The sequence below is a fragment of the Chrysochloris asiatica genome, unplaced genomic scaffold (assembly GCF_000296735.1).
Source record: "Chrysochloris asiatica unplaced genomic scaffold, ChrAsi1.0 scaffold00026, whole genome shotgun sequence".
In the NCBI taxonomy this organism is placed as follows: domain Eukaryota; kingdom Metazoa; phylum Chordata; class Mammalia; order Afrosoricida; family Chrysochloridae; genus Chrysochloris; species Chrysochloris asiatica.
Window position 1 is genome coordinate 1,196,934 of NW_006408544.1, and position 15,750 is coordinate 1,212,683.

At 37.7% G+C, this 15,750-nt stretch overlaps 1 protein-coding gene across 1 annotated transcript in view; it reads right to left on the bottom strand.

Moving 5' to 3' along the window:
- FOXJ3 (forkhead box J3) overlaps nucleotides 1–15,750 on the bottom strand; it is a gene marked incomplete at its 5' end in the record, with an annotated part of 143,181 nt that overhangs the window by 28,144 nt on the left and 99,287 nt on the right. The window contains one exon of the mRNA XM_006839826.1: nucleotides 2,697–2,825. Coding sequence (XP_006839889.1) covers nucleotides 2,697–2,825 — 129 coding nt within the window. The remainder of the gene's footprint in view (nucleotides 1–2,696; nucleotides 2,826–15,750) is intronic.

Genomic DNA, 15,750 nt, shown 5'->3' on the forward strand with positions numbered 1-15,750 from the left:
ACTGGAACAGTTACAGTGACAGAAAATACATCTTCATGATGAACCTGACCTATACTCAGAGCGGTAGTTACTCTAAATACCAACAGAAAGGGAAAGAGTCTTCAAATCAAGTATCAATGCTATCCGCTCTGTACACAGGGTAGATAAGGACAGGCAACTTAAGACATTGGCTACCTAAAATGAGGGGCAATAGAGGCACGAAGTGACTGGCTTACAAGGTTTCAAGAGGGAGTTTAGTTTAAGAGTATGGGGGGAAAGAAACAGTCCCTACTGGGTGGCTGTCATCTTGTCTGGATGGGTCTGGTGAAAAGAGATGAGGATAAGATTCAACAGTGAATAACTATTATCATGACTAATCACGACTGTCACAACGGTAAAGGTACAAGAAAAGGGGAGTGGTTGATCTTACAGTCCAGAAACAGAGGACCCTAGGACCATCAAGAGAGGAACGCACAAGCAGAATGCGGGACCTTATCCAGAGAAGTAGCAGCGCCAGAGATGGAGGCAGAGATGGGGGCATGGAGAGCGGGAGCAGATGAAGACTCTAGATTCATGGACTAAGAAGAGAAGGACTAAGAGCTGGTGGCCAGGAGCCAACTTGTAGAATGTGCCCTTTGGAGAAGTAAATTATTATATATGCCTGAGCGGTTTTCTTTCTTTGTGCGTTTTTTAAAAAAAGCTAAAGTGGATAGAGAGAAATACTGTTAACTGAAGGTAGGTACATGGAGGGGATTATAATCAATGTAATGAAACAAGGTAGATGATTTGTTGAATGTAAAACTGATGCTATGCTGATGATACAACCTTGCTTGCTGAAAGTGAAGAGGACTTAAAATATTTACTGATGAAGATCAAAGAGCACAGCCTTCGCTATGGATTGCATCTCCATGTAAAGAAAACAAAAATCCTCACCACTGGACCAATAAACAACATTCTTATTAACAGAGAAAACACTAAAGTTGTCAAGGATTTATTCTTCTTGGAACAACTATCAACACTCATGGAAGCAGTAGTCAAGAAATCAAACGGCCTATTGTATTACGTAAATCTGCTGCACAAGACCTTTTTAAAGTTTTGAAGAGCAAAGATGTCAGCTTGAGGACTAAGGTGCGCCTGACCCAAGTCATGGTATTTTCAATAACCTCATATGCACATGAAAGCTGGACAGTGAATAAGGAAGACCATAGTAGAACTGATGCTTTTCAGTTATGGTGTTAGTGGAGAATATTGAAGGTGCGTGGGATGCCAAATGAACCAACAGATCTGTGTTGGAAAAAGTGTAGCCAGAGTGCTCCTTGGAGGCCTGGATGGCCAAACTTTGTCTCTCACACTTCACATATATTGTCAGAAGGGACTAGCAGCTGGAGAAGGATATCATGTTTGGTAAGGTGGAGGGTCAGAGAAAAAAAGGAAAACCCCCAGTGACATGGACTGGCAAAGTGGAAGCATCAATGGGCTCAAGCGAGGCAACAATTGTGAGGTTGGCCCAGGATCGGGCAGTGTTTCGTTCTGTGTGCATAGGGTCGCTATGACTCGGTACCGAACCAATGGCACCTAACAACAACAACATCCTAACCGTTGGAGTCTGCAGAATTCCCTTTTCAGATCTACAACTGGAAAACAAGTTGATATACAGACTCTTTAAGATCTTTTTCTAGGAACTATAGAAAATCTTACAATGTAGCTCTGCTAGACTGAAGTACAATTTTTTTTTTCTATTATAGTTGCTTATCATTTGAATATGGAATACAGTAAAACAGATAAACATATACAATACAGAACAACAGCATATTCATAACTAAGTTGGTAAAATATTTGTTGTTGTAAAGTGCTGTTAAGTTGGTTCAGACTCATAGCGACCCTACATATAGGGTTTCTAAGGAGAGGTTGGTAAGGATCAACCTCTGACCTGACCTTGCTGTTTAAACCTCCCCCACAGGGCCACACCAAGGAGCTCTGGTAGCGTAGTGCTTACGAATTGGGCTGCGAACCGCAAGGTCAGCAGTTGGAAACTACCAGCTGCTCCATGGGAGAAAGATGAGGCATTCTGCTCCTGTAAAGATTTACAGCCGCAGAAACCCTGTACAGGGTCGCTGAGTCGAAAGTGACTCCACGGCACATAACTACCACCATAGGGGCACACCAGATCCCTGGTAATATGTTGTTGTTAAGTGTTGTCAAGTGGCTGGTGAGCTTGAATCCCAGACTTTACAGTTCAAATGACTTTGCAGTCCCTTGAATTAATCCACAGTGCCACACCTTCAAAATGTTCATGGAAAAATTCCACTATCTTTTAATTTCATTTCATTTTTCCATGAACTTTTTGAAACCCTCTCATTAAATACTCAAAACACAGTCAAGGTAGAAATTTGTTCTGCTTAAGCTTGAATGTAATGTTAATAAATGAATTGCTTCAGTGAGAAACGTACATCTTTACTTTTTATTTAAGGAGCTCTGTTAGCGTAATTGTTACGAATTGAGCTGCTAACCTCACAGTCAGCAGTTCAAAACTACCAGCTGTTCCGCAGAACAAAGATTAGGATTTCTGCTAAACTCTATACAGGGTTGCTATGAGTCAGAACCGATTCCACAGCAGCGCACCACCACCACCTTTTATTTACATTGCAATTCCATTTGTTTTAGTTTTATGCACAAAATGAGTATTAAACAATGAGGTTAACTTCACTAAGACTTACCGGTGTATAACTATGCACACTTCCAACACTGTTCAAATTAACAGATGCCAAACTCTGGTCTGAGAGACTGTTGTTAAGGCTACTACGTGGGCTATCACTACCATCCTGATCAGTGTTGTACAGCGTTACCTAGAATGAAAACAATTTTTTTAAATATAATGATTATTTTTTTCATCAAGTCTATAAAAATACAACTGAAGCAGCAAATGGCAGAAATAAAAAAAATGGTTAGTGGTCTTTACTATGTTGCTTACCCTAATTTCATGCTCCAATCACTAACACTAGAGTCCTAGTGTGGCGCTGTGGGTTAGTTAATGTGCTTTACTGCAACATTAGTTTGAACCGCAAAGTTGGTAATTCAAGATCACCAGCCACTCCTCAGAAACCCTATACACGGTCGCTATGGGTCAAAACCAACTCAACAGCACTTCACAACATTCACTAACATTACGTTTACCTTGAAATGACTGTCAAACTAAAGGATATATTCTGTCTACTGTTATTAAGTGCAGATGAGTTGGTTCCAATTCATAGTGACCCTGTCAAGAGTTTCCAAGGAATAGCAGGTGGGTTTAATGTACCAACTTTGCAATTATCTTAGTATTCATCCTACAAAGCCACACAGAACTTTCGTCTTTTTGTTTGTTTTTGTTTTTGTTAAATGCTGTCAAGCAGGTTCTGAATCACAGTGACCTTGTATAGGCTTTCCAAAGAGCAAATGGTTTGTGGTTCAAACCATCAACCTTGTAGCTCAAACTAACCTTGCGGTACAGTGTTTATTCTACAGTGCCACAATAGAACTTCAGGATTCTGTCTGTTGTTAAGTGCCATCAAGTTGGGTCTGAGTCATAGCAACCCAAGGAGCAGGTGGTGTGTTTAAACTGCCAACCTTGTGGTTCCCAGCCAGTGCTGATGCTACAGTGGCACCACACAAGGTACATGAATTCAACTTACTATCAAATATAGTTTATCATCACATAATGAGTGAGAATTATAGCACCTTTATACTGTTACATATCTTGTAATGCATAAAATTTGCTTTTGCTCAATCTTTAAGCAAAACGGGAATATCATTCTATCAAAATGTTAGGCTTCAAAAGACAGAAACAAAAATAAACTGGGTATTTTTGCTTAAAACTATAGGAATCATAGTGTTCAAAATATTGAAAATTAGAAACACATATGCAAAATCATAAATGTAATCCAATTTTAAGTAACAACAATAACATGGCTACTGAAAAGTTGTACATGAAAGTGTTAACAATGATAAACTAACTGCCAGGGAACTGGCAGTTCCTAAAGACCTTCGGCACTGATAGTGTACTTTTACAGTGGTTGCATCTGTTTATAATAAGCACTATTATGTTGTAATTAGAAAGAAATGCAGGTATTTTTTAAAGAACAAACTAGCTTATTTTTCAAGGTTCTACTTCACGAAAACATTTGTGTGCAGTTTAGGTAGTTTTTGGATTCCTGGTATGATGCTGTGGGTTAATGTGCTAGACTGTTACAGTCATATGAACCCTGAAGTCGGTGGGTCAAGCTCACCAGCTGCTACTCGGAAACCTTATGCAGGGTCGCTATGGGTCGGAACTGACTCAATAGCACTTATCAAAAACAACAACACTACTAGACAGTTAGCTCCTTAAGTTCTAATAAGTAACTAGAAATTTCACAGCATTTTCTGCTCAATAAGTAGGTAACATGTTTGTCCAATTTAGTCAGCAACTATCACCATCTTTCTCTTTGTGCTGTAAATGGGATTACACATCATTCTTTTGCCAAGAAGCAGAATACGTGCAAAACTAAGCATGTATGGACCTGTATTTAAGATAAGACCAGACTGTTTCACACTCATAGAAGATAAAACAAACACATACACAGGAATACATAGGAGGGAAAGAGCATTACAAAATGAGACAGAAAAAAGAAAACACCTTGGCAAAGATTTTTATGGCAAAAATGAGAGGATTTTTAACGTTCATGGAAAAATTTAATTATCTTTTCATTCCATTTTTTCTGCAAACTTTTTGAAGCCCCCCACCCCCACCCCATCGTATTTCCAATGAAAATTTTATCAAAATCATCTTAAGGGTTTCACAAGAATAATTTCAAAACTATAAAAAAGAACAGTATCAACAAATTATAAGCACCCATGGTCCTTTTTTTAGCTGTTCATTTTTGCCATCACTCAGGCCAGGAATATTCTCCACGATCCCAGACAAGTCCTCTTAATTTTATTTGAAGGCAGATAAACACTTTTATTAAATATAATACAAAGACTGGAAAAAGTACAGAAGTTATTATTTTATTTATTACAAAGTAGGCAAACTCATATAATCACCACCTAAGTCAAAGTATAAAACAGCAATTCTCAAAACTTTGCTATCAGAATTCTGTTTAGTCTCAAAATGTGAGAAGACAAGGAAATTTTGTTCATGTTGATATGCGTACCATATTTGTTGTTGTTAGTGCCACTGAGTGGGAATGTGACTCATAGCGACCCTTTAAGGGTTTCCAAGGACAAACTGGTAGGTTTGAACTGACCTTGTAGTTAGCAGTCCAGTGCTTATTCTACAGCACCACACCAGGATTCCTGTCAATAACTAGAGTGACATGGGAAACAACTCACCAATAAATAATTAAAACGAGAAGAGTGGTATTGTTTTATATTTTTGCAAATCTCAATGTGTACCTTAATAGTATAAAACAGCTGTATTATCACATCTGCTTCTGCATTCAATATATTCCAAGATTATACAAAGAAATGTAATATTGGAGCCTGGGTGGCGCAGTGGGTTAAACATTGGGCTGCTAAACCAAAGGTCAGTGGTTCAACCCACCAGCAATTCCTTAGGAGAACGATCAGGAAACAGCTTAGTGAATCCTATGGAGCTCTGAGTAGCAATCAATTCAGTGGCACTGGGTATGGGTAGATATATAAAGAAAAGTCAGTATTACATAAATATTGAAAAAGGAAAAAGCGCTTAAATTAAATTTTTTACATAGCTAAGAACAGTCTTTCTTAATAGTATACCAAAGCACATCAAGGTTCGTTTTTTTAAAAGATTAGAGCTAATGTGAAAGCTGATTTTGTAAATTATGCATTGGTTGCTTAGAAAATACTGGTTTATTTAGTAATACAGAACTTCTAGATATTGACATACTTCATTATACAATTTTTTTTTCTAAACCACATTTACTAATATCACCACAGATCTCATTAGAAGAGTCTTTAAAGAATAGAAACCGATCAGGGTTACTGTGGTGAATACAAGTTTTCCAAAGTTCTAATTACTGCTAAAAGATTAAACTTTGTCACTGGTAGCAGATAGTGTCAATTAACTTTCTTTAAGTGACAGGTTCACTTTGTTCCTTTTTCAAAAAACTTCTTGTTCTTTCAAGTACAGTCAGGGGTCCATAAACAAACCAAGTCAGACCAACTTACAATTACAAGTCACTAACTGAGCAATCACTGTGCTTTGTTATGTAGAAGTGCTTTAGGTGTACACACTCATTTCACAAAGAATATTAAAAAGATGCCCACTTAAGGGATAAGTTTTAACAATAAAACTGCTTATCCTGCTTCCCAGAGATGTTCTTAAACAGACCTTTTTTGGTTTGTTTTAAACTGAGTGTGTGTGACAGTAAAGAATATAATGACTATTAGTTGAATCAAGGAAAACTGGAAGGTGTCAAAAATGAAATGGAACATCAGTATCATAAGCATTGTTGTTGTTGTTGTTGAACAGTCAAGTCGATTCTGGCCCATAGGGAGCCTATATAGGGTTTCTGATGAGCAGCTGGTGAGTTTGAACTATTGACCTTGCAGTTCAAACTGACCTTATGATCCAGCACTTATGCTACAGTGCCACAGCAGAATTCAATTCTAGGCATTAGTGAGCTGAAATTGATTGGTATTGGCCATTTTGAATCTGACAATCACATGCTTTACTATGCCAGAATGACAAATTGAATAGGAATGGTGTTGCATTAATCATCAAAAAATCATCTATCTTGCAGTATAATGTTGTCTGTGATAGGATAATGTCCACAAGTCTACAAGAAAACCAGTTAATATCACTATTTTTCAAGTTTACAAGCCAACCACTAAAGTTGGTGATGATGACACTAAAGAATCTAACAAACTAGTTCAGTCTGAAATTGATCAAGCATGCAATGAAGATGTATTGGTAATTACTGGGGATTGGAAGGCAAAGATTGGGAACAAAGAAGGATCAGTCATTGGAAAATATGGCCTTGGTGAGAGAAATTATGCTGGAGAATGCAAAACAGAATTTTTCAAAACTATGACTTATTAATTACAAATACCTTTTTAAACAACATGAAAGACAATTATACACATGAACTTCACCAGATGGAACACAAAGAAATCAAACTGACTACATCTGTGGTAAGAGACGGTGGAAGAGTTCCATATTATCAGCCAAAACAAGACCAGGGCAGACTGTGGAACAGATCATCAATTGCTCATATACAAGTTCAGGCTGAAGTTGAAGAAAATTAAAACAAGTACAATCTTGAATATATCACACCTGGATTTAGAGATCATCTCAAAAACAAATTTGATGTAATTATGCAAATGACCAAAGACCAGAAGAGTTGTAGTATATCATCAAGAACATCATAAAGAAGAAATAAAAGGTCATGAAGAAGACAAGAAAGAAAAGATCAAAATGAATGTCAGAAGTGATTCTGAGACTTGTTCTCCAGTGTAGAGATGCTAAAACCAAATGGAAGAAATGATGTGGTAAAAGAGTTAAACAAAAATTGCAAAGGGCAGCTCGAGAAGATAAAGTAAAATATTATAAAGAAATGTGTAAGTATCTGGAGTTGGAAAACCAAAATGGATGGACATGCTCAGCATATCTGGAGTTGAAAGAGCTGAGTAAAAAACTCAAGCCTTGATTTGATTACTGAAAAATTCTTTCAGCACAAGATTGAGAAATGCAGAAAGCATCAAAAGAAGATTGAAGGAATACACAAAATCACTATACCAAAAAAAAAAAAAAGTTACACCATTTCAAGAGACAGCATATGATTAAAAGCCAATGGTACTGAAGGAAGACCTTCAATGTGCACTGAAGAACGAAGACCCAAGAATTGATGGAATACAAATAGAAATCTTACAACAAAGTGATGCAGCACCAGAGACTCTCACCAAGGCCAAGAAATCTGGAAGACAAATACCTGGCCAACTGACTGGAAAAGATCCATATCTGTGCCTATTCCAAAGAGAGGTGACCCAACAGGATGCAGAAATCATCACACAGTATCATTAATATTGCATGCAAGTAAAATATTGCTAAAGATAATTTTAAAACAGCTGCAACAATACACTGATGGGGTACTCCCACGAGTTCAAATCTGATTCAGAACATGAAAGGAGGGATACCACTGCTGACATCACATGGATCTTGGCTGAAAGCAGAGAATACCAGAAAATGTGTACTTTAAAAATCATGACAAGCTATGGACTACATTGCACAGAATGAATATTCTTGAACACTTGATCGTACTCATGGGGAACATAATCTACCAAGAGGCAGTCGTTTGAACAGAACACAGACACTGAATGGTTTAAGATCAGAAAAGGTGTGTGCCGGGGTTACAGTCTTTCACCATACTTATTAAATCTGTATGCTGAACAAATAATCCAAGAAGCTGGATTATATGAAGAACAACATGGCATCTGGATTTGAGGAACACTTATTAACAACCTGCAATTCGCAGATGATACAACCGTGCTTGCTGAAAGCGAAGTGGACTAAAAATACTTACTGATGAAGATCAAAGACGACAGCCTTCAGTATGGGCTGCACCTCAATGTAAAGAAAACAAAAATCATCACTACTGGAGCAATAAATAGCATCATGATAAATGGAGAAAAGACTGAATCTTTGCTTGAATCCACCATCAACACTCATAAAGCAGCAGTCAAGTAATCAAACAACGTATTTCATTAGGAAAATCTGTTGTACAAGACCTCTTTAAAGTGTTGAAGAACAAAGATGTAAGTTTGAGGTTTAAGGTGCACCTGACCCAAGCACGGTATTTTCAATCATATGCATGTAAAAGACGAACAACGAATAAAGAAGACCACAGAAGAACTGATCCATTTGAATTATGGTGTTGTAGAAGAGTATTTTAAGTACCATTGACTGCCAGAAGAATAATCAAATCTGTGCTGAAAGAAGCATATAGTCAGAACGCTCCTTGTTGTTGTCAAACGCCATTGAGTCACTTCTGACTCATAGTGACCCGATACAGGGTTTCCAAGGAGCGACTAATGAGTCTCAACCTGGTGGTTCAAACTGACCTTGCAGTCTAGAGCACTCTCCCACAGTGCTACTCCAGGACTTCAAATGCTCCTTACACACCAAGATTTCCAGACTTTGTATCTCATATTTGGGACACATTATCAGAAGGGACATGTCCCTGGAGAAGGACATCATGCTTGATAAAGTGGAGCGTCAGTGAAAAAGAGGGAGACCCCCAACAAGATATACTGGCACAGTGGCAGCAACAATTTGCTCAAGTGTAGCAGCAATTGTATAGATGGAGCAGGACCACGCAGTGTTTTGTTCTGTTGTACATAGGACTGTCATGAGCTGGAACCAACTTGATGGAACTTAACAACAAAGTTGGGTGCCACTGCCTTGATCTGTGCTAAGATGGCAGGAGTTCTACACACCAATGCTTTCATTGCATCAGTACAAATGCAAATAGAACAAAATGCAAACACCATCTTTGTGTTACTGTGAAACAGTTTTGACCTAATGGGATCCCTAAAAAGGTCTGTTACCCAGAGGACCACAGATCACACTTCCAGAACTGCTGATGTGGAACATTACCCTAGGATCCTCCCTCATGCACTCTCCATAAGTCAGCCAGTTATTATTCATTTCCAGTTTCCAGCCATCGGTAATTAGTATATAAAGTTCTATCACTATTGATTCGTTTTTTTCACTTTTGAACTAAGTGTAAATGGAACCATATTATATATTCTTTCCTATTTTCCTAAGAAATTTAGTGAAATAATCACATAAATCTTTATTTTCTAGTGTATTAATATCTACTCTTTTATTGTTGTTAATTGCTGTTGAGTCGGTTCTGACTCACAGCAACCCTATCTAATGCAAGAGCGGCTGATTAACTTGAACTGCCTACCTTGTAGTTCAAACTGACCTTGCAGTCTAGTGCATTAACTCATCAAGACTCTTCATATTTTAAAAAAATTCATTTTATTCTTCCTTTTTGTCTAATTGATAACTTCGTTATTTTATCAATTAATGCATTTTTTGAGGGGTATGTTTTAAAACTTTTAAAACGTTTACTGCAAGTTGGGTTAAGGTTTACAGAACACATCAGTTTTCCATCCAACAATTCATATGAATTTTGTTCCATCACTATGAATACAATACCCACAATGTAACATCACTTCCTCCCTGTGTTTTCTGTTCCCATTCCTCCTCCTTTGCCAACCATTCTGACCTTTTTCCTTGGGTAAATGATGCTCCTTTTATCTCAAATGGTTGACAGGTGTAAGAATATCCTTAATGTTGCTGATCCTCTTATAGATCTGTCTACTATTTGGCTGAAAACTGAACCATGGGTGTGAGTTCATATCCAGACCTAATGGGTGACTGAGAGTCATAGTCTTGGGGGTTCTACCAGTCTCTGCCCAGTAAGCCTGGCATCTTTTATGATATTGAGTTCTGTTCCACATTTTTCTCCTACTCTATTCAGACAGAACCTTCTAACATGATCCCTTACAGAGCAGTTGGTCATGGTAGCTGGGCACCATCTATTTCTGGTTTCAGAATTGTGGAGACTGATGTTCCTGTGGTCCATTAGTTTGTTGGACTAACGGTTTCAACGTGTCTTTGATTTTCATCACTCTTCTTTCCTCTGGGTCAGCGAAAGACCAAGAATTGTATCTTAGATGGCCATTTACAAGCTCTTAAGACCCCAGTAGCTACTCAACAAGATGCAGAACAATGTCTTTATGAACTATGTTATGCCAATAGACCTTGTTATTCCTTGAGACCATGGTCCTGAGTCCCCAGGCCCAGCAACTAATTCCCTAAAAGCATTTGGTTATGTCTAAGTTTTCATAACTTTGCCCCCTGTGTGCTTCACCACATTCATAAATATATTTGCTATTGTTGTAGTTACGTGCCGTCGAGTCAGTTCCTACTCATAGTGACCCTGTACAGGGTTTCTGAGGCTGTAAATCTTTACAGGAGCAGAAACCCTCATCTTTCTCCTGCGGAACAGCTGGTAGTGTCAAACTGCTGACTGTGAGATTAGCAGCCTGATTCGTAACCACTACGCTACCAGAGCTCCCTAAATATATTTGCAATAGAGATAAATACATATGTGCAGATATCCAATGTAGAACATATATTCATGGATATATTCCCAGTCTCCCTCCCATACCTGCTCAGCCTGTGCATCTACCCATGCATCTCCCATGTTGTTGTTGTTAAGTGCCGTCGAATCGGTTCCGACCCATAGCGACCCTGTACAGGGTTTCCGAGGGTGTAAATCTTTACCCATAGATCACCAGTATTTCAGGTGATATATACTGTGTATTTAACAGTATTTATTTCTCTTGCCTTTAACTCTTACTCCTCTCAGTATCTTCCCCTGCCTCTATAATGTTTTTGCTGACCTTCCTCTTACTGTATATTGTCTTCCCCTTCACCCAAGTTAACACATGTCCACCCTCTAGCCAGTAATTACCCTCCCTTCCCCATCCAGATCTGGTTATCTAAAGCCTTTTGTTTTGACATTTTTTAACAGTGGTCACATACAGTATTTGTCCTTTTGTGACTAATTTCATTCAGCACCACGTCCTAAACGTTCATCCTTATTATGAGGCATTTCACAGATTCATTGTTATTCTTTAATGCTGCATAGCATTTCATTATGTGTAAGCACCATAGTTTGTGTATACATTCTTCCATTGTTGGGCACTTAAGACTGTTTCTATATTTTTGCTTTTGTGACTAGTGCTGTGATGAACATGATGTGCACAGATCTATTTGTTCCACAGCTCTTACTGATCTAGGATATAGGATATGGGCAAAATTTAGCCACACTTCTACTGTATTAAAATTTTCTGTTTGCGGCACTGTCTTAGCACTTCTGTTCAAGATCACTGCTGTGCAGGTGTGAACCTGGACATACACAAATAAAATTTGGACTGATACTCATAGGAAGGTAAAAGCTTCTTTTTTAAAAATTGTTCCTGGTGACTAGACATGGATTCATCACTATGAGCCTGAGAGTAAATGGCAGAGTATGGAATGGAAACATACTCAGCTGACAAGCAAGGTAAAGTTCAAAAGTCAATCAACAGCTGGAAAACTGATGCTCAGTTTTCTGGGATTCTCAAGGGCCAGTATTGGAACACTATCAGTAAAAACATTCAACAATCAACAGTGCTCCTTACAGTGAGATGCTCAATAAAGAGCTGAAGCCTCAACTTCGGATTAAACTCAGAGGACTGCTATGCAAGGGCATTGTGAGCATGCCTGAAAAGACACGTCCACACACCTCTGCCCACAATGCTGAAACTCTGCAAAAAGTTTGTTTTGAGGTGTTAAAGCACCCTCCTTATAATCCTGAACTTGGTCCATCAGACTTTCACCTCTTTGGTCCCCTGAAAGCAGTCCTACGAGGACTAAGATTCACCTCTAATGAAGAAGTGAAGACAATGATGCATTCGTGGCTTGCAGTTCAGTCTAAACATTTTTTAAATAAGGGAAAAGGAAAGCTTGTTGACAGATGGATAAAATGTATTGAAAAGTAAGGAGATTATGTTGAAAAATGATGTATTTGTCTTTTCTAAAAGTTGAAATAATTTCTACAGCTAGATTATGGATAATTTTTACTCACCCTTGTATCCCAGGAAGGATTATTGTGTCATAATGGAATTTTGATTTCCAACTTTTGAAGGAAGTGCTGTACCATTTTCCACAGCGGAAATGGTAACATTTCCATTTTAGTGTTCCACCAGCAGTGTATGAAGACTCCAGTCTCTATACCCTTCTTGTGGTTTTCTGTTGTTGTTTTTTCAATTTCACTAGTAATGCTGGGGTGAGATCATATCTCATTGTTGCTCTGATTGCATAATACATTTTTATTATTAATAGTCTATTGCCTTTAAAAGAAGAGCCTTGATGGTGCAGTGAGTTAAACATTGGGCTGCTAACTGAAAATCAGTAGTTCAAAACCACTAGCCACTCCATGGGAGAAAGATGAGATGCTATTACACTATGAGTTGGAATCAACTTAATGGCAATGGGTATTATCTTTTAAAGAGATTAAATAAATAAGAAAAACTATTTTATTTTCCCATGTACTTATCATTTCCAACACTTTTCACTTCTTTATGTAGATCCATATTCCCATCTAAGAACTTCAACTACAACTTTAATGAAAATTAGGTTGCTTGAAATTGTCCCCACAGTTTATTAATATACTGCTTAGTTTTTAATACTCATTTTTTTCTGCATTTCATTTCAGTTTAGATTAGCTTTCATTTCTTAAATCTTTAAGTTCACTAATTTTTCCTTCTACAATATGTCTAACTTTCTGTTAATCCCATCAGTGTAATTTTCAAAGTAAACACTAAAATTTTTATCTGAGTGTTCTTTATATCTTACATATGTCAATATAACATGCTCAGTATTTCCTTTAACTTCTCTATGAAATATAGTTACAATAACTATTTTAATGTCCTTTCCTACTAATCATCCTTGATGCTTTTGGACCCATTTTGAAAGACTGAAATTTTTCCTCATTAAGGGTTTTATGTTTTGTTGTACCTGATAGTTTTTTTGGGGGTTCTGGATGCCAGACACTGTGAAAGCTTAGTGTGAGATAGTTTTGTATTCCTAACAGTCCTGGTGTGGCACTGTGGGTTAATGCACCAGACTGCAAAGCCGTTTGAACTGCAAGGTTGGCGGTTCAAGCTCACCAGCTGCTCCTGGGAAACCCTATACAGGGTCGCTATGGGTCAGAATTGACTCAACAGCACTTAACAATTCAAGCTTTTGATCTTTCTTCTGAGGCACAATTATTTGACAACAGGAATTAAGTACTGATATATACTACAACATGGCTGAAACTTGAAAACATTGTGCTAGTAAAAGAAGGTAGACACAAAAGGCTATATATTATGATTCAATTTGTATGAAATGCTCAGAATAAGCAATCTTAGAGAGACAAGAAATAGGTTAGTGGTTACCAGGAGACACAGAGAGGATGGGGTGGGGAGTACCTGTTAACAGTACAAAGTTTCTTTTCAGAGAAGAAAAAAAATCACTGAATTTTTTGAAAGGATGAATTTTATGGTACGTGAATTAAATACAATAATTAAATAAACAACAAATATTTTAATGATTTAAAACTGGTATGATTCTTTTGAGCTTTACTTTGCAATAGTGTAGGTAGACTACAGTAGTATTTTAGTATAGGGATAATTTTGCCACTACTGAGACAAATCCTTTTAAGTTCTCTACCTCAAGGTGGTGGGAACCCAAACTATGCCTGCCTCTGTATGTCTTGGCAACTGTTCACACTGATCATTTCTGGTGGTTCTCTACCCAGTTTCACATAGTTCCCCCTTACTAATGTATTGATCAGTAACTAGTTGAAGTCTCAAGAGGCAACTCACTATATATCTCCAGAATTCTCTCTTTATGTAGCTCTTTACTCATCAGTATGCTGCTCTGAGAGCTCCAGCCACCTTACACTTCCTGACATCCCAGAGCCACCTTATTTAACTCAGGGAGATCTCTGAGTTACTACTTCATTGTGCCCTGGAAACTCTCTCCAGGCAGTAGGCTGGCACAACTGTAGACCTTACCCTGTCTACCATTTCTTAGGGATCACTGTCCTTTGTTGCCTAATGTCTAATCTCTTGAAAAACAATTGTTTCATATGTTTTATCTGTTTTATCACTGGGTTCATGTAGTACAATAAATTCAGTCCTGTTACTTCACCTTAATTGGAAGCAGAAGTCCTTTATTAACTTTATGAAACTGTGTTGTTACTGTTAGGTGTCATCAAATTGGTGCCAACTCATAGTGACCCTATGTACAACAGAACAAAATACTGCCCCAGTCCTGTACCATCCTCACAACTGTTATGTTTAAACACACTGCTGCTGCCACTGTGTCAATCCATCATGTTGGAGGTCTTTCTCTTTTTCATTGACCCTCCATTATTAAACTTTACAAAGAACCAACTTTTTGTTTATTGACTCTCACTGTTGTATACGTATTTTTCATTTTATTGACTTTTTATTATTTTTTTCCTTGGATTTATTTGCTCTTCTTTTTCTACATGCTTAAATCTATAATATTAATCTTTGTTGTACAAACATTTAAGGTAAATACTTTATACTTTTTTTAATACCAAAGGCTTTGATATTTCATATTTCTGGCTTTTATTAAAGTGTGGTGTGTTATTTCCATTCTTCTTTAATTTGTAGATTATTTAAAAGGAGCGTGCTTAACTTACAGTATTTTAGAATTATTTATATTATCTTCTTGCTATTATTTTGACCTAATTCCACTATTGGAGCCCTGGTGAGGCGCTGTGGGTTAATGCGCCAGACTGCAAAGCCATTTGAACTGCAAGGTCGGTGGTTCAAGCTCACCAACTGCTCCTTAGAAACCCTATACAGGGTCGCTATGGGTCGGAATCGACTCGACGGCACTTAACAACAACAACAATTCCACTATGAGTCAGAACCGACTTGACAACACTTAACAATAACATTCTTTTAATAATGGAGAGAAGTGGTTCATAAGATGTGTTTAGACCAATAACACCAATAGCATTCAATAGCTTGTTATAAATGCAAATTTTCAGAAAACACGCTAAATCTACTAACTCAGAAATTCTCTGGGACCAGTAATCTGGATTTTAACAAGCCCTCCAGGTAATTCTGATGTACACCAAAGTGTTAAGAACTTCTGTCCTAACTTCAGACTGCACCTTTGACTTAGTACTT